This window comes from Silurus meridionalis, chromosome 29 (genome assembly GCF_014805685.1).
Source record: "Silurus meridionalis isolate SWU-2019-XX chromosome 29, ASM1480568v1, whole genome shotgun sequence".
Lineage (NCBI taxonomy): Eukaryota > Metazoa > Chordata > Actinopteri > Siluriformes > Siluridae > Silurus > Silurus meridionalis.
Genome location: NC_060912.1, coordinates 8,125,950 through 8,146,260, shown reverse-complemented (window position 1 = coordinate 8,146,260; position 20,311 = coordinate 8,125,950). Strand labels below are relative to the sequence as shown.

The following is a 20,311-nucleotide window of genomic DNA, read 5'->3' as shown; positions in this document are numbered from 1 at the left end:
GTTCACTTAAACTGGAAGACCCAAACCTGTACAGAACGCCAGCTACATGAAGAAAAGGTCACCATGGGCTGGAGTCTAGGATCTTGAGTAGCCTGTTATAGAACTCTTACCTCAACCCTATTGAAGACCTTTGGAATGAATTGGAACACTGACTGCACCCCAGACCTCCTCGCCTCGAGCCCAAATCTCCACAAGCACACTCCAAAATGTAGTGGACAATCTTTCCATATGAGTGGAGGTTTTTATAGCAAATGAGGACTATATGGAATTGGATATACAAAAATAACCTATATGAATTGTATGGTCTTTAGGTGTCTACATCATTCTATTCCTAAAGTGTACATATACTGGTAGCTTGGATTATTTATTGTGACGTTAAAAAGCGTACGACTGCATTTTACCTGCCAAACTGTATTAGCTAATGAACATTGAGGCCTGAAAATAGGACCATTTCAGCTGAAAATAGGGCTATTTACAAGAATACACCCACTATTATATTACATTTGAACATATTGACCCAATTCCCATGATAGACAGCAGACTTTTCCTTCAGCTTCTTTCCTCAAAAGGAAAACAATCCCACAGTAGAAGGAAAGAAGAAAATCCATAATAGAACGACAGGTCATAATATTCATTCCATTCAGTAGTTTTATTTTGCTTATGGGTTTTATTATGAATGCCATCTGAAAGGGGAACATACCATATTTTTTGCCTGCATTTTGACTCCGACTGCACGATGCCCCGACACTAATGTCATTGTTAATAAAAAGAGAAGGCAAGAAGCCAAAAGAGTCATGGTCTGTCACGCCGGCTCATTTTAACGGTGCTATAAAATGGGTATAACGACAGAGCGAGGAAGTGAGGACACATTAGAGAGAATAGAGACGGGAGAAAATCAATGTGTGCTTTCAGATGTCTGAATGAGCTTCTGGTTGACACAAGCACAGTTAATTAGAATGATGATACATTCACGGGAAAGATTTCTGTGTCTGACTGATCACAATATGACAAAGGAGGGCTTTACTTCATTTCATTTATTCGCTAAATCCATATCATTCTACATCTCTGTGCTTTTATCACGCATCGATCTTCTCTTTATCGGGGTTTTTACTTTGTTGGATCAAACTGCATGGCTAATGTGATAGTTTGGCTATTACGGGCAGCTAAATTTCTGCTCCTAATCATTTTGAAATCATTAGCAAGAACAATCGTCACCCCACAGCATATATTTTTTATAATCAGGCAGATGCTACAGGAGTGCAAAAGTCCGAACTTTAACCCTGAAAAACTGTTTTTTTCCCCACGAGTCATTAGACTTATGAACAACAATCCAGTGTCAACTACCCTCAGAGAGATGTATTCCCTGTACCCACTTCCCCCACACCTCTACACACCCCAATACAAATAAAATAACAGAATACTGACAGTCAGTAGTCATATATTGACTTGCACATATATAACACACACATACCTTTTAACATGTGGAAATATCAACATCGCAATCTACCCTCTGCACAATAATATCTTCAGTGTATAATGTTAGTGGTAGTACAGTAACAAAGTAAATGTATTTCGTTACTATACTTAAGTAGGATTTTCGCGTATCTGTATTCTACTGAAGTTTCCATTTGTTTTAACTTTACTACATTTCAAAGTCAAATATCATTCTTTATTTTTACGTCCTCCACTAATTTTTGCGAAATCAGTCGTTTCTTTTTATTTATGAGCGGATAAAAACGTAACCGGTCCATCACGCAGCAAACCACCATTCAGGGTTTTGAACTTGTGATTGGCGCTTGTTGGTGTTTACTTATCAACAACATACAGTTCAACATCAGTTCCACAGAAAGTAGAACATTTTGTAAGTAATAAATGATGGAAGAAATCCTGACTTTATCAATCAGTGTTTGACTTACTAACATTAATTATAGTTGATGAAGCGTAGAGTCTTGTGAAAAAATTATAATAAGAACATTATAGCCATAAAAATCATAAGTACTTGGGAAACATTAGTGCATTTAGCAAACACTTTTGTACTTTTACTCAAGTGAAAGTTTATTTTTACTGGAGTCACAATTTATCTACTGTATCTCTACTTTTACTCAAGTACATGGTTTGTGTACTTCGTCCACCATCGCACACTCTATACATGCACATACTTTTGTTCCTTGCATTTGTACTTCTGTAAATATAATGTTAATATACTGTAAATAATGTAATTAATGTCTTTATGTCCTTTATGTCTCATGCTGTGGGAGAATTTACTGAGTAATGATTCTATCGTATGATGTAACAGACTGTTTCATGTACATAAATCAAACTCTTGATTTGTAAAAGTGAAACAAATTTGTGCCCAAAGTGAGTGCGAGCGAGTACTTACTTGGGCAAAACTAAAACTTGCACGACGAAAATGCAGAAGAAGATGAAGCATGCGCATGAGACGTAGTACTTAAAGGTCGGCAAGGCTGTTGTTCTATACTGTAATGCACGAAAAGGTGACAAAACATACTGCTATTAGTTACAATCAAAGAGAATCTTAAACAGAAAACAAAAATCATCAAGCAGTTTCGTAAGGTTTCATTACACTGCATGAAAACCGACAATAAAACTGGACATGATACACAATAAATTACTTAATGCCATTTAGCTGAATTATAGCCTCGTACGTCAACACCTGCGTCACATGACAGGTAGAGTTATGACGGATTTTACGATACGTCATCATCAGTCACAACATAGTGAAAGAATTCGTTTTTTTACAATGTGATGGTAAATTAAAAATGATATTAGGTTTAACAAATGAAACTCTGCCATCATGCGACTTGAGGTTGAGACTAAATGTACATCACATCACTGTATCTGTGCACATTCTAATTGTTTCTTAAATGCTCCTTTATATACTGAATATCTATATGTTTATTCTCTTATCTTCTTTTCTATAGTGTAAATTGCTTTAGTATCCGTTTTACTTGCTATTCTATAAAGTATACAGATAAATTGCGCATGTCAAAATATGATTTTCTTGAATTTGAGGGTAAAAATGGAAGAAACAAGACAATTAAAAAGAAGAGACATTTTTTATCAAATAAAAAAATAGAAAATAGTGAAAAGAAAACATGTGCATGTACTCCTCAAGAAATCAAATGCAATTATACATGGCATAAAATACAAAAATGATGTAATGATAAAAATTCAAAAGGAAAGGAATTCAAAATGAAAAGCAAAATCTAGCAGCATGTAAAATGTTCAATAATTACAACAACAACAATAATAATAATATTAATGAGTAAAATAAAAATAACATTAATGTCATGACAACTGACTTTCTCGTCCTCCTGATAATAATGAATAGTCATATTGTAACATAAACTAAACATCAACCAAAATATATGTCAAATGACTTGGGAATGACTTGAGACACAAGTCTGAAAAATGTTGGACAAATGTTTGTTGATTTATGTGAGAGCTTATAAAATCTTTATGAAGGTGTAATGTAGCCTCATGAACACTTTCCTTAGTAAAGTGGAGACCAAGTCCCAAAAAGTTGGGTTTTTAAATTAAGCTTTGATTTAATAACAAAGCCTATACTTTAAAATATTGAGAAACACTATATGGACAAAAATATTGGGACAAAAATATACCTGACTTTTCCAACCATATGTGCCAAATTGTCTCTTCACTTAAACTAGTAGATGCAAACCAGTTCCAGCATGACAATACCTCTGTGCACAAAGCCAACTCTATGAAGATCTGCTTTACATGGGATAGAGAGAAAGATCTTGAGTGGCCTGCTATAGAGCTCTGATCTTAACCCTAGTAAACATCTTTAGGATGAATGTGAGTGCTGATTGCACCGCAGGTGTCCTCAACTCACCTACATCACTACCTGACTTTACAAACACCCATGTGGTTGAATGAGCACAAATCTCAATAACCACACTCTAAAACATCTTCCCAGAAGAGTGGCTGTTGTTCAAAACATGGAAAAAATTGCCCAATCGAATTGTATAGTCAGGTTTCCACAAACTTTTGTCTATATAGTGTATCAAAAGTGCATTATTATGTACACATTCTAACTGCAAAAAGACCCTACCTCTTTTTCCAGAGTCTTATTGTGAAAGAACAGCGATATCCTCTGAATATCCTCAGACTTCAGCCACTGTCTGACAAGAGAAAGAACAAAAATAGTTAGCATTTGTACCTCACTTAAAGCAAATGACTAATAATTATAATGAGTGAAGCAGCAGTCTAAAATCATCCGACTGTACTCTTTAATTATGTCTGAAAATGTGAACGGATTGTTCTATATATATATATATATATATATATATATATATATATATATATATATATATATATATATATATATAAATGAACTGGAACAGAAAAGCAGATCCGCTCACTTTTGTGCACTGATGCCATCAATTGTACGAATCATGCGCTCGTTCAGCTCCTCCTCGAACCTCTTCTTCTGGGATTTTGTTCTGAATGAAAGAAAAAATGCTGCATGTTACAGTCTGAGTGAGAGACGGATCGAGTAAGCGATGAGTTTTGCTTAACGCTCAGAAAACTGACCTTTCTGATCTCCCAGGAAAATTACACTGTCCCATTGGTACATCCTGAAAAACATCAACTCTGTGATATATTAATAAGTTTTGTGATTGATATTGTAATAGTGAAAAGGCCTGGGATCTGTTTTTTTCGATTGTTACGCATCAACTTCAAACGCTTGATTATGAATTAACGAGCAAAATGTCTAAATGAGTCTTTTAAGTTTTAATATCTGCATGTAAGGGCGCATTGTATAACGATACAGACAATCGACATAAAAAGACAATTCACAATGACTTTAATCTTTAGAAATGATTTCATTAGAGGGACTGCGCATGTAGGATGTTTTGGTGACAAGGTGAGGAGGCGAGATTGAGATGGTTTTGACATGTGCAGAGGAGGGACATGGGGTATATCAGTAGGAGAATGCTGAGGATGGAGCCACCAAGAAGGAGGAAAAGAGGAAGGCCAAGGAGGAGGTTTATGATGTGGTGAGGGAAGACATGCAGGTAGTTGGGTTGAAAGAGGCAGATGTAGAGGACAGGGGGGTATGGAGACGGATGATCCGTTGTGGCGACCCCTAATGGTAGCAGCCGAAAGAAGAAGAAGAAGAAGAAGACAATGACTTTAATCTAATCTAATGGGTCTGAAGAGAAAGAACTTTTTTACATATTCCCTGTTACCTGAAAACGCACAGGAAACCTGCTTACTTACATAATTCGAATTCATAATGTAAATCTGTGGGTTTTTAAATATCAATGCTACTCAACAGAATGCAAATAACTTCAAGACTGTTACTGTGTCTGAGTATTAAATAATACCTGGAAAGCTGCTTCATCGCTGCAGGGATTTGCAGAAGAAAGCTCTGCTCCATACTGTTTTTTATAGGTACTAATATAGAGCATGTACCTTTTGATCAATGTACACATGATGGATTAGAGTGGATCATTCAGGTAATGTGGGGCAAGGCTATAAAGGGATGCATTTCATGGGAAACCAATGGAGGGTGGATAAATATGGACACTATTGTCAGATTGTAATAGGAACCCGAGTAATGGGAGCTTGTTCATGCTCCAAGGCATTACAGTAATACAACCTAGATGTAACCTACGCATGAACTGTATCAAATCAAAAATATATGACATCATTACATTTCGTAGCGATCGAGAGAAAAGGCGGCTCTAATAATATTATCTACATGAGCTTTGGACGAGACAACTAACTGAGTCGATAAGTACATGGAGACCTTTATTGTGTAACAACTTGAACCTGAAAGAAAAAGTAGTCAATCGATAAATGTTTTTATAAAAGATTTTGAGTGATTTATTATTCGGTCAGATTTTTTTGTAAATAACAGCCTTAAATCTGTGTAAATAATCCCTTCAGAGACTTTTTTCAAAAGGAACGATTTGCGGTTGTTTATCACCAGCACAGTCGTGTGGGACAGGCAGGGATGGCGATAGCTATAGGCAGAGCAAGCAATTGCCTTGGGCCTTGGGCTTGGGGGTGGGGCCTCCATAACTGTAACAAAGTCATACATTAGTTAACCATTAAAAATGGGCAGCGTAGGATCATTGTACATTGAAAAAAAAATGCGATTTGTCCAGTGACACTGCGTCCGGACTTTTAATATACATTTTAAAAAGTCAGTTTGTAAAAAAAATTATAAAAATAATAATAACAATGATAAGAAGAAGAGCTGATCCAGATGATCTTTCATATTTTTTTCTGTTTTTCTTCTTTTATAGTGTTATCGAGTTAAAGTATAATTCAAATGCACATTTACATAAATATAGAAAAGTATTGATAACAGGGTTTCTTTAAAATAAAAAGGTTAGAAATGATCATTGTTTCAAGTGCTTTTGATTAATTCTGGAAGGAAGAAGAGCAGTGGCCTTCAATATAAATATTACTTAGGGCCTCCAAATGTCTAGAACCAGCCCTGGGGACAGGTTAAGAAAATAGAACTCTCAATAGGAGAGATTTTTACTTCAGATTGCCCTTGGGCTCCCATTCTAGGTGAGTAAACATTTCTATTATTTTTTCTCTGGTAATAGTACATACTTTCAATGTGCAGTAGATGATGAAATATTGCTTAAACATTGCTCAGTTAACAGCTGCCAATCAGGAATCATGAATGCTAAGACATCCTTCCTCAGAGACTGCATCTTTACAAAGTGTTGCTTATGCAGTTTCAGAGGATGGCATAACACGCTTGAAGGCAATCTGCTTTCATGTGTATACCCGAGCTTACAGACATACCTAATTGGCTAGTGATGTTTTAATTGGCAGGAAAGAAAATAGTGGCATCATTTTGACCTAAAAAATACCACCAGTTTTTTTGTGGTTGTGCCATTGTTGGGAATTATACTCGCATTAAACTCTTTTCTCTTGTACCACATGTAACATTTTTAACCACTGACTAGTTATAGCTTGACATTTTTTCTTTGCACTACCACAAATCCAATTTATATATCATTCGTCTTCTTATTAACACCTCATTGGCCTGTGTGCTTTAGTCAACTCACGTGAGTGTTGATCCTGCCGTTCTCGTTGGTCATGCTGTCTCGGTGGTGGAGGTTGGCAAAGGGCTTCGCGGCACCCCAGGACTCCAGGTACTGAGTCATACGCACAGATGCCCTCATCTTTGCCCCATAGAAAACTGGACGAGGACGGCAGAGGAGCTGCGGGCTGCGTCTTTCTCCCTGAGTAAAAGTACATCACACACACACACACACACACACACACACACACACACACACGATCAAACACTGTATATTTATAACTGTAGGGCAGACATTACAGTTAAATATGAATATTATAAGTCATGCCTGCTTGTACTGGGGTATGACCCAGGATGTAGCTAATAAGATAAAAATAATCATGAATTATAGCAATAATGTATAAAGAAACCAGATTATGAGAATGTGTTATATTTTTATGTAAAAATACATTATGCTTTAACAGGATGTAATATTGGATTTGGACATGACTCATTGCATTAATTAACAACCTATTCTTTACTTAGACCTTACAAGCAAACCCTAGACGGTATTCAAGGAAACAATGTCAGTGTTCGGTGAACCGCGTAACACTATACACGAGTGTAATCAATATTATTCGGCTCTGATGCAAATACGAAGCAAAATCATCCTCTATAATTTAATGCGCACGTCGGGTCAAGTAAACAGAACCACCCCGTGCACTGACACGACTAAAATACGGGGCAGTATTTTAAAATGAAAGAGACGGACGTTAAGATGTTGGCAAGCGACGTGATCTCTGTGGGCTGATAGAAAACCCACACACAGAAAGAGTCTGAAGCGAAAGGCAGTCTGAAATTGGCCGAGGTGCAGCCTGTGCTGTGCCAAGTTGCACTGTAAATAGATCCTCTTCAAAGTACGCATTTATGGGAGATGGCTTATGTTGAAGCGGATGGTACGGTAAATTGCTAAAAAGTTGCTGCCAGACGCTGCGACTGTAAAATATCATGGTAGGTGTTTAAGGAAATCAAAAGGAATCAGCGATGCTGTTTATTTCACACAGCTTGTCAACCCGAGCGCGACACAGCGTGGCATAACCAGGATTTGACAGTCACGGTACTGTATATGAGAATTATGGCAAAAATAAATAAAATTTGATATATGGTTATATATGCATATGGACAACTGACATTACATTCGTATGTATTTTTTGAACATCTAAATTCACATTTAGTCCTCAAAATGCTGTTATACAGTAATAACGTCCACTCTTCTGAGAAGATTTTAGTCGTGTTCAATAGGAAAGAGGTCAGAGCTCTATAGCAGGCTACTCAACATCCTTCACTCCAACCCATGCATAGGATATTAGCATGGACATGGCATTGAGAACGCAGTAGCGTTGCTCAGGGTTACTAATTGAAAGGTTGAGGGTTTAAGCCAAAGTAAGGTCTTTATCCCTCTCTGCTCCAGGGGTGCGGTATCATGGCGGACCCTGGCTTCAATACAAGCTGAAATATGTAATGAAAGAATTTCACCATGCTGTAATGTATTTTATATGTGACAAGTAAAAAAACATTTGTATTTTTTCACAGAGGAATTTTCATGCTGGAACAGGTTCGGGTCTCTGAGTTTAAATGAATTTAAAATTCAATGTTAGCATATTCGCGTTAGCATTAAGACATCCTATAATATTGTGCGCCCTTAACTTTGTGGTAACAGTTTGAGGAAGAACCTATTTTAAAATCTTCTTTGGTTGTCAATCTGAGAGAAACACTAAAAGGTTCTGTGTAGACACTCGAAATCAGGAATCATAAAAACTAGCCAAAAAGCATTAGAAAAACCTAGCAAAGCCTTAACTAGCCAAAGAACCCTTCAAGAACCCTTACGCAGATGAATTTGTTTATTATTTTAGACATTGTACTCAATTTCCTCATTATATTTATACTTATTTGCATACCTTTGTTTAAATCTAAACTCAGCTAGCCTCACAATGTATCATAATTGGGTCATTTGGAATTGTTATATTGTTCAAATATGTATATGTAAGGATTCAAACATGACAAGGCTTGCTATAACATGTTGCTAAAGTAAAATAAGCAACATTCTAAAGATGTGATTTTGTATATTCCTTTATAATTAGATAAAATATGGTGGAACATCTTCAAAACAAGCTAGCTTCTGTTATTCCTTTATCCTGTTATCACTTACATTACAGCAGCTGTAAATGTGAAATAACAATTTTCTCTGTCCCATTTTCCTAATGTTTCTATAAATGATAAATCAATACCTCCTTATGGAAAATTGTATTAAATTAACAATTACATGCTTTTAATTGTTAAATATTTATTATTACAGTACATCCAGTTTAAGTGGATCCTCCACCATTCAGAAACAACACTTTTGACTCAAAATTTATCAGCGCTGTAGTCTACATACATCAAGATTTACTTTAAACACTTGACAAATCATTTGGAAACCTTTAAATATTAAATTGCAGGTAGTTCCTGACTTATGATGGAGATGTCAAGGCATGGTCTAGCCTACCCAGGAGTCTAAATGAATGGTGATCAGTATAGTGTAATATAGTGTAATTGGTTAATAATTGAACAGATTGCAGTACATGATTTAGCAAAACAGAGCAATTTACAGTACTGAGCTGTTAAAAACTTGAACTTTATATGTATGAGGCAGCAGGTGTGTAGATGAGCGCATCTCAAATTTTATAATCTTAAATGACTGTATAAGACTGTAGCAAAGACATCACTCATAAACCCAAATGAGGATGGGTTCCCCTTTTGAGTCTGGTTCCTCCCAAGGTTTCTTCCTCATATCATCTAAGGGAGTTTTTCCGGGTCACAGTCACCATGGCTGCTCATCAGGGATAAATTCACACTGTTCACCTTAACTGTTAAATTCTCTAAAGTTGCTTTGAGACAGTGTCCATTGTGAAAAGCGCTGTGGAAATAAACTTGACTTGACGAGCGCCGGTTTACGAGTGGAGAATGGAGCCGGACGCACTAAAATTGGTCTTTGAAACACTAAAAACACAGAAAAAATATGCACTCTAACACCGAGATAACTGTACTCTGTTGACTGTTGAAGTGAGTAAGGCACCTCAAATGGCAGAAGATGCACGCATCCTGGCAGCGTCCCGACGTATTGTACGACAATAAAAATAGCACGTGAAAATGACACTATTGTGACAATTTTTTCATAAGTCGTAAGTCGAACTATCATAAATCAGGGTTCTAGTAATGTGTAATCTTTCGCATATGTCAAGCTGAAAGCCTTAGCACAATATAGCTACAATGTAAATATGATCTTTTTTTTTATATTGTTTACTGCAATCAACACTAAATAAACTCCTTTGTTTTGATGGTACTGTACCTTGGGATTGATGACGAGGTATGTGACAATGCCATGCTCTTTCAGATAGGAGTCTCGGCTTTGTCCGTCTCCCGCCTCCACCTTATATGCCCCGTTCAAATGTTCCAGCGTCACAGAGGAGATGTGAACTCGGCTTGGGTGGACCAACAGGACATGAGAGAGCAATTCAATAACAATACGCAGGACAAGAAACATTACGTTCTCTTGTGTGGCCCACACAGAAAGGACGGTAAATATATAATACGAACAAGGCAGCGAGGTAATAAAAGAGCCGGGGCAGCTTTTATTGTCTTCGTGCTAAACAGAAACTCATCATCAGCCATGAGTACCTTTCACAGAGCTCTCCACAGCGTGTTCGGCTGAGTGTGAAGAGCCCTTGTTGGATTTCACACTGTTGATCACAGATGTAAAAACACATGCTTTAAAAAAAAAAAGCTCACCCAGGTACGCCTCCAGCCTCCATGTGATTAGCCAGTGTGACGTCATGTGACCAAACATCATACTGCCATTTCTGGAGGCCAATTACGCCACAGAGCACGTTTCCAGAATGCACTCCGACACGCATGTTAATGTCGACGCCTGTGGCATCTCGCACCTTCCTGCAATGACACGACACAATTCGACACTTCAGCTCATCCACGATTATCATAGAGACATTTCATGTGCTAATTAATTCTCATTTCGCTGTTTTCCTCCTGCTTTGCCTTCCTATTGCATGTTTGGTTGACTTAGCATTCCATCCCACTCAGTAGAAATGAGTCACAACTTTATACACAGCAACTCGACAAGATGTCATGTACCGATAAAGTCACATATGGGACACAACCTGCACAACAGAAGCCGTTTTTTAAACCAAGTAAGCTTGGGTTAATCTAGAGATGTATAAAAACTTTCTTTCAGCTTCTCCCATTAGGGGTCGCCACAGCAGATCATCCGTATTCATAATCCGCATGTTTGATTTGGCACGTGTTTTTACGCAGGATGCCCTTCCAAGCGCAACCCACCCCATTTATCCAGCCTTGGGACCGGCACTAAGAGTGCACTGGCTTGTGCAACCCTAATGGCTGGGGTTGGTTCCCTGACCGGGGATCAAACCCGGGTCACAGCGGTGAGAGCGCCGCATCCTAACCACTAGACCACCAGGGAACCTATGTCTAGAGATGTATAATTATCTTCATTGTGATAACACTACAGGCTTGTTATAGAGTCTGTCTTATTTATTTATGAACATGAATGTAGAGCATTCCTTCTTTCTTTCTTAATAACTACCTGGTCAGTGTCATGGTGCTATCAATCAATAATATTATATAGATGATCTTTGTAGGCAGCTGTGCGTTTTGGATTTACAACTAAGATAAAAAAATAAAAATAAAATACAGTTGTACTCATCTATATTTGGGATCTATTATGAACTGGAGTGATGTAGCTGAGGCTGAGGAACTGTAGAGGCCAGGAATCATTCATTATACTGACATTGTTGGCATTTCTACTTTTTCTTTATGACAACAATATTTCCAGGGTCTTAATGGGTAAATCCATCAAACAAACAAACAATCCTAATGGTCTAATTCAAATTTATTTCTGAATACAGAATATAGCATTGTGTTACACACCTAGAAAACAGGGGCTGAATTTTAAACTGGTACTTGCACTTTCATAATGTATTGCTCATTGTATCTCTTGTCTTCTGTGGTATGCAGTTGTTTTGTGCAGATTTACACTGTATGCTCTTACAGATATAATAAAAAATCACAACAAATTACCATATATTTTGCATTGTTTAAAGTGTATTTGCTGTAGGAGTGAATGGATGATCTACAAATTGCACTAGCTATTTACTGGACTATTATAATAATATAAATGTATACAATTTATATGCAGACTTTCATGACTAGCTCGTATGAATGGGGAAGTTGAACAAAGTCATAACTTTATTTTACCAAAAAAAAAAAAAAAAAGTGTTCAATTTTGGCATTTACATCACCATATTCACTGTTAACAGCTGCATTTGGGTGGCTTGGTTTTTTTAATTTATGATTACTGTTCGACTGGTCATATGTAAAAAAGAAAAGGACCTGAAATAGGACATGAAGACATCTTTCTAATAATTTCTTCCTAGTTCGTTTTTCTTTCTAGTTTGTTTGTGTAGATTCAAAAAGTTTATCATTGACAGTCATGACGGTCATCACAGATGGATAGAATGTCTATCGGGACTTTATTTATTTATTGCCCGACATTATGTGGCCATGTAGTGATTGAGCAAAATGCAATGATCAGAAACTAGAATATTTTAATAATACTGTCTCCTAATGTGAAGTCCCCCATTCAAAATCAAAACCAGCAAGGAATTGGTATAGATGAGCGTGACTGTCTAAAGTGAACTACACAAATAAAGTGTTACCTTATTTGACCTAGACTGTGATGAAACTACAGGAACACTCTGAAAACTCTGATATATAGTGTGTGGAGTTTCAGGTGATTGGATGCGCTGTACATTTCCAGTGCCGCTGTGACTCAACTTATCTTCATTGTGATAACACTACAGGCTTGTTATAGAGTCTGGCTGTGTACAACTGAGTGTGTGTGTGTGTATGTGTGTGTGTGTGTGTGTGTGTGTGTGTGTGTGTGTGTGTGTGTGTGTGTGTGTCTGTTTTTTTGTTTACTGGTGGCCCTATCTTGTGTCTGCACAAACAAAATGAGGTTTGTCTTTTAACAAACTGAATCCTGTCTGAAATACACTATACCATTTCTGACACAGAGAGGCAATTTAAAAGCAGAAAAAAAGAACCCAGCCGTAGAGCTGAGTATTAAATTGAAATTTGCATTGCTTTGTGTCAAATATGCTACAAAATCTCTTTACTTTGAGTTCCTACAACTTTTTTCATTTTTGTAGTTTAATTTATTTATCTTTCCTTCTTGGTATGCAGGCTTTTAGTTTTATATATAGTATATTATATAAAGTATATATAAAACTAAAACCCTGCATACCAAGAAGGGAAGATAAATTACTGTATGATTAATATAACGTGCATTTCTGTTTGACTATTTTTATGAAAAAATAATAATACAAATATAAAAGAGGCGAATTTAAAACCTTCAAAAACCTTTCTTTACTCAGATATATATATATATATATATATATATATATATATATATATCAAATTAATACCTAAAAAACATTTTATCGCTAAGCTTTAGTTTTGCTGATGTGCCATGTCTAAAATCAAGCACCAAAATCCTCCATGATGCACACATCTTAGAAAGTTTCTTCTTGTTTTCCCTTTTGTCACCCCCAGGCTGCTCATCAGGGATTCTCTCTTAAATTCTGTACTTTTAAATTCTGTAAAGCTGCTTTGAGACAATGTCTGTTGTGGAACGCGCTATAGAAATAAACTTGACTTGACATCTGGCAATTAAAATTGTCTGTGTGAAAACAAAGCAACAGTTCAATTTGGCGTCCTGATGATTTAACACCATAACACCATAATTACTTGGAAACATTTACAGGAAATATTTTGTCTTAATGCTTTATGTTGTGTTTGTTTTCACTAATAATAAACATACATTTGCATAAAGCATCAATATTTGTCCATGTACATGTTGATTAGAATATTAAAAACTTTAAAAGTATTAATTTAAGATACATTTACAAGAGATACAAATGTGGGATTTGGTTGACAACCAAATCCCACAACTCATGACAATCTTGCGATTAATCGTGATGAAATATTTTAATCGATTGACAGCCCTAAAAATAAATAAATAAATAAATAAATAAATAAAATAATAATAATAATAATATATAAAAATATCTATCTATATCTATCTATCTATCTATCTATCTATCTATCTATCTATCTATCTATCTATCTATCTATCTATCTATCTATCTATCTATCTATCTATCTATCTATCCAGACAGACAGACAGACAGACAGACAGAGAGACAGACAGATATATAGATAGATAGAGAGTTTAAGACTTTTGCACAGTCAGACAAATAAGAAAATGACTAAAATAATTTACTTGATGGCCTCACACATGTCCAGTCCCATCTTTACACAGTTCTTAGCATGGTCCGGCAAAGACATGGGTAGTCCACACACACAGTAATAACAGTCTCCCAGTATCTTAATCCTCATGCAGTCATTTTCCTAAAAAACAACAACAAATAAATGTGATCAGACTCAGCTAGGAGAAACAGTGGCATGTTATACAGATACAGGGTGAAGATTTCTGCGTTGTTATGTGTTACCTTGGCTATCTGGTCGAATTTGCCAAAAAGCTCGTTGAGCATGTGCACCAGTTCCCCGGGGGAGCAGTCGCTGGCCAAGCGTGTGAACCCCACGATGTCTGCGTACAGAATGCTGCCGAAAACGTTAAGAGGCCTTTAAGACTGTGCAGGAGAGAGTGAGGCAATCTGTGATTGGATTAAAGTATCACTGCTCTGCACTATATCTACTGAAGCACAAACTGTAAGCCTAGGGTTCATTGGGATTAGTATGAACTTCAGATATTAATGTCTTTAGGGTTCATTCTGGTTTATTTACATAGGATCTGCATATCTTACTGAATCATGTCGTGCATGTGATTGCCTGGCAACCTATTCCTTTTGTACTATATACAATTTCTTTAATGCAAATTGATTATTCTGAGACTCTCCTTATTGTACAAACATGAATACTAGTACTGATACTAAAGAGTTTACTAGTTTTAGCCACAAACAATTTAGCACTCAAGCCTCCATCTGTGAACAGTGTAGTATGGGTTCCCTTTTGAGTCTGGTTCATCTCAGGGTTTCTTCCTAATACTTCCTTATTCCTGATGTTTTTAGATATGGTAGCATTAAATCCCTTCACTTGATCTAGAAACCTGTTCCAGCATGTCAGTGCCCAATGCCAGCTCTATCATGGTTTGGGGTGGAAGCTCTTGAGTGACATGCTACAGATCTTCAACCTCAACCCTACAGTATTAAACACCTTTGGGATGATTTGGAACGCTGACTGCACCCCAGAGCTCCTCACCTACATTCGTATCGGACTTTACTAATACCCTCGTGGATGAAGGCACAAATCTCAATACTCTCCAACATCTTCTCAGTAATGTGAAAGTTATTATGGGGACTAAATGTGGAATAGGATGTTCAGAAAATCACATACGAATCTTCATTCAAAGTAAAAGACATTTTGGGGACAATTACATTCTTTCAATCCAGTCTGGTTTTGGTTGTTGCTGAATAATGAAGTAAAATTAAGTGACTTTGCACTGAGATGTATCTTAAATTGCTCCTGTGAACACTTTCGCTGTCTGAGGTCAAAGCGAGCACCTGGGTCGCCTTGCTGTTCCTGAAATCAAGCACAAGTGCTGCTTATATTGACGAGCGGCATGTCTTCAGCATCCCCTCACCATGATGAAAAACAGCCTATCTTTGAAGTGCACAAAAATATTACTTCTTTTTTTCTTTTAGGGCTAAGTAAGAAGTATCGAAAACCTTCTGCAGAACTCTTACATCTAGGCTATGTGTTTTTGGGGTATTGAAATGTTTTGTCCTACTTGCGTGAAGTGGGATTTATTTAGCTGCGAGAAACACCTGTGTGTATTCTGTAAGATCTCCAGGAATAAGAGACATTTCTTCATGTCAGAATGAAGAAATGCTCAATTAATCAAAGTGTGTGTGTGTTGAGTAGTGTGAGTCCTACCTGACGTTGGTGTGTCTCTGCACATAGAGGTTGTGGAAGTTGTTGGTGTTTTCAGCCTGGCCGCTGTTTGGACCCTTGAGCCTCTGAATGATCTCAGCCTTCATCATTCGAGCGATGTGGGCAGGCAACAGGGACAGCAAGAGACGCTCCTATTGGTCAGAATGAAGAGCTTGAGGATGAGAACAAGTGCCTTATAGATTATTTAGGTTTTCTTTCAGACTTTATTTCTCTAATGGCCTTGGAGAACCCTTCACATGGTTGTTCATGCTTGGTCTTTACACTACACTTTCCTAAAGCAAGTTTCCATTCCAGTTTCACATGAAAAACATGTCCAAAAGCAGCTACTGTTTATAGATTTCATTTGAAATCATGACAATATGTATGTACACCTTTTTATTTCGTTTTTAATCATTTGCACTCACTAGCTAATTCGCCCTTGTGATATGACTGTTACCAAACAGGTAGCATGAAGGCTAACGTGGTTCTCTTAAACATATCAAGCCTATCCAGGCTATTTGCCCTCTTCTGCACACATGACCTAATAGACAGCCATGATTGGCTAGTTTCATTATGATTGACAGTGAAGAGAGAGAATGTCCCTCCTACACATGGAACATTGACAAATTTTCTAGTTTCCCCTCAAATTTGTAATTACTTCACCACAATCTGACTGCAACTGCATCTATTGCCTCAAACTCCAAAATAGTTGGGACACAGCACAAAATGTAAATAAAAACAGAATGCAATGATTTGTGAATCTTATAAACACATTTTATAAAACAAAAAAATCTACTGTTTTTATTTACATTTGACACGGTGTCCCAACTTTTTTGGAACTGGGTTGTACTTCTGTACATGGTTACACCAAAGTCGAAGCATGTTTCTCATCAGTCACTGCCCCTCCATGTTTCATTTCACATGACCGAGCATCTGTACCACGTTTCCGGGGTTAAATCATATCTTTACCACATTACTCGTGGTCTTGCTTTTGTCTTTCATGGTAGTTCACTTCCATTACAGGAAGTCTGCACTTGCATCCGTCTTCCACCTCATTACGTGCCATTGTCTGGTCTTATTACTCGAGTTAAATGTCTCTCGTGGCATTTAAACTGCTTATTGTTCACTCATGACTGGAATCGTTGCTGTGAAATTCAGTCCTGTTCTGTTGGAAACATTTCGATGAGGTCTTTTTAACCTTTTTAAAACTTTGGACCGCATTTTTCCAAGCGCTCTTTTTTTGTTTTGATGATGACATGACACTGCAGGTGTGTATCCGAGACATTTCGACAGCCGGGATCTAATTACACACTGAATTCATTCTAGACTTATATCCAATCTGCATTGGCATTTAGCTGTTTAACAACTTTGTGTGAGGGAACCAGAGTTATAAAACTTTTAGGGGCCTTATTTACTTGAATTGCTTTTATTATACTGTCCCTGTTCCTCAAAAACGACAAGGTTAATAAAAAGATTTTCACACGGTTTGGGTGAAACATCTCACTGTTTGGAAGGCATATTATTGGCTGTGCTTTTTTTTGATGTTTTGTCCAAAATGCACAGAAACCTGACGTGTTTTTCTCCAGAATGCCGTACGTTCGGGCTCATTTTTGATAAAACCGACGTGTTCAGCGTTGCCTGAACAAAACAAGAAGCAGGAGGGAAGAAAAATCAATCATCTAAGTGAAATCACAGTGAACACCGGCTTCAAATTGCTCTTCAGCGGTGCTCGCTATTTGCTGTTTTGTATGTTGTCTTTGTACTGTGCAGGTCAAATCATGAATGAGAGAGCACACTCAGACTGACCCTCGAGCATATTTTCATGGCATTTAAAACAAAGCACATAGAAAAGCTTTCCATTAAAAGGCTGTTCTAAAAAAAATTAAATAATAAAAAAAAAAATAATCCAGTCACAAACTCTTTCAGGTTCAGTGTGTATGTGTGTGTTTGTGTGTGTTTGTGTGTTTGTGTGTGTGTGTGTGTGTGTGTGTGTGTGTGTGTGTGTCTGTGTGTGTGTGTGTGTGTGTGTGTGTGTGTGTGTGTGTGTGTGCGCTGTTCTGACACGGTGATAGAGTTAACAAAGAGGAGGAAGTATGCTAACAACAGCTAATCACCTTGTTTATCATGGTCTCTTTAGGACATGCTTTCATCAGCTTGGAGAAATTGAATTGAAAATTAGGGAGACAGAGATTGAGAGATTAAGTGTGAGAGAGAGAGAGAGAGAGAGTGAGAGAGACTGTAAGAAGATAAAATATTCCAGTCTGTTTTGGACCACCTCCTCAATCTGTGTCTCAGGAGGAAATGAAGTAATTAAGCAGCCTGAGCTATATCGAGCGAGTGTGCGGTAAAAAAAAAAAGGAGAAGCGTCTGGCTTTGCTGTCTCTGTTTAGTAAAAATACCGTCACACGCCGGCCACACTGCAACCCAGAGTGATGAGTGATGTACTGAGCGCAGAGCTGTCATCCATCTCCGTGGTAATTACAGTCAAACATAAAAGCATACAGAGGGAAAAAAAAGGCTACCTCAGTGTGTGTTTTTGTGTGAGTGTGTGTGAGTGAAAGAGATGGAAACCTGTAGATCATAATTGCACTATGGAGAAGCCACAGGGAAAAATAATGAAATTACAGGTCAGTATGTGCAGCTCTGGTTTATGAAGCTTCTCTGGAATGAGCTGGATTTTAAAAGTGCCAACCTTCTGAAGTGCTGATAATCGTTTGGACGATATATATACTGCGATCCATCTACTGTTCAACATGTTATATGATGATAGCTCATGCATGTAAAAATGAAACGAGCTCTTCAGCTCTCATGCGTCACGTGACGGGACACGTGATGCTGCTCAATACTTTAAATCTTCTCAAACGTGAGCTCACAGATGTCTGCGATTGGCTACTGTCGCTGTGGTTGACAGGTGAGAGAGAAATCACTGCTTTGCCTTTCATCCATTGGTAATTTTACTCCCTTGGAATATCTTCGGCATCGCTGAGATTTAAACCAGGAAGATCCGCCATATATGGAGATGTAGTAAGAAGAATAGAAACACATTTTAGCATTTTTGAACCTTGAATGATCACGTTTTAGGAGGTATTATACTTCCACCTATTAGGGTTGCACCAATTTTCCATAAACAGTTATTAGAGTAGGACCACTAAACCCATTCAATAATTAGTATCTTTTATATAGGGCAAAATGAACAAAACTATAATATGCTGCTAATGTTGATAGCTCTATTGACTAGTTATTAATGATGAATATGTGATAATACTGTTTCAATCAAAATCATTGTTGCCCCTGATCAAGACAAATAATATCTCTATGTAACGCTGCTTCGAGACAATGTGCATTGTTGAAAGCGCTATACAAATTGAAATGAATTGTACTGAAAATATAACCTTATCATCATTACCTCTTAGAAACTCTTTCTTGTCATGTGACACACAAAATAATTAACAAACAAAGCCAACTTTAACAAGAGGAAGTTGGAAACCTCACACAGCTCGGAGAAGGAAGGATAGGGTGGGAGAGGGGGGTGGTGGTGTTTTTTGGCTCAGAGCTATTTATGGCACAAAACCTCAGTCTTAGACCCACCCATTCAATGGATATTAGTAATTCTTTGTTTTTAACTGCAGAAATGTCTCTTACTCAACCTTCAAATGTGTGCTACACCCTCTGAAAGCCTGAGCCCACTGCTCTATCATGCAGTACACTTGTCAGGATAGATTTCTCATTGTAAGTAAGGGAAAGACAGTTGAAGGGTGTGCTGTTGATTCTTTAGAGAATTAAACTTTGACCATTTTTTTTATCCATTTATAGTTACATTCACAATATAGAACCTATAAAATCGTTTTTACTTGCCTTCTTAAAATAAATAAGAAAATAATATTACTTCCTCTAGTGGAAAGCCTACTGTTACAATGCACTGATACTGGCGATTGTTTGCGTAAATGTTAAAATACAGACAAATACTACTTACAGAAGTAGTTATCAACAATATAACAAGGCTTAGATGCCATGTACAGTATATATTTGGGCTGCTCTCACTGAAAATGAAAAAACACCTAACCAATTTAAATACATTTTATTTGTATGTCACTTTTAATAATGCCTTGAAGCAGATTTTTAGAAATAAATAGATTATTATTAGCCTTGTAAATTAGTGCCTATAATTGATCTCCAAGGAGCGGGCCAGTGGAG

At 37.2% G+C, this 20,311-nt stretch overlaps 1 protein-coding gene across 2 annotated transcripts in view; it reads right to left on the bottom strand.

The window, feature by feature from the left end:
• Window positions 1-20,311, bottom strand: part of adcy2b (adenylate cyclase 2b (brain)) — a 68,718-nt gene that overhangs the window by 21,088 nt on the left and 27,319 nt on the right. For both annotated transcript variants that reach the window (XM_046844023.1, XM_046844024.1), the window contains exons 5-14: window positions 16,121-16,269; window positions 14,677-14,788; window positions 14,448-14,575; window positions 10,862-11,020; window positions 10,422-10,554; window positions 7,080-7,256; window positions 4,576-4,619; window positions 4,404-4,484; window positions 4,094-4,163; window positions 2,381-2,478 (exon numbers count right to left, since the gene is read on the bottom strand). In XM_046844023.1, coding sequence (XP_046699979.1) covers window positions 2,381-2,478; window positions 4,094-4,163; window positions 4,404-4,484; window positions 4,576-4,619; window positions 7,080-7,256; window positions 10,422-10,554; window positions 10,862-11,020; window positions 14,448-14,575; window positions 14,677-14,788; window positions 16,121-16,269 — 1,151 coding nt within the window. The remainder of the gene's footprint in view (window positions 1-2,380; window positions 2,479-4,093; window positions 4,164-4,403; window positions 4,485-4,575; window positions 4,620-7,079; window positions 7,257-10,421; window positions 10,555-10,861; window positions 11,021-14,447; window positions 14,576-14,676; window positions 14,789-16,120; window positions 16,270-20,311) is intronic.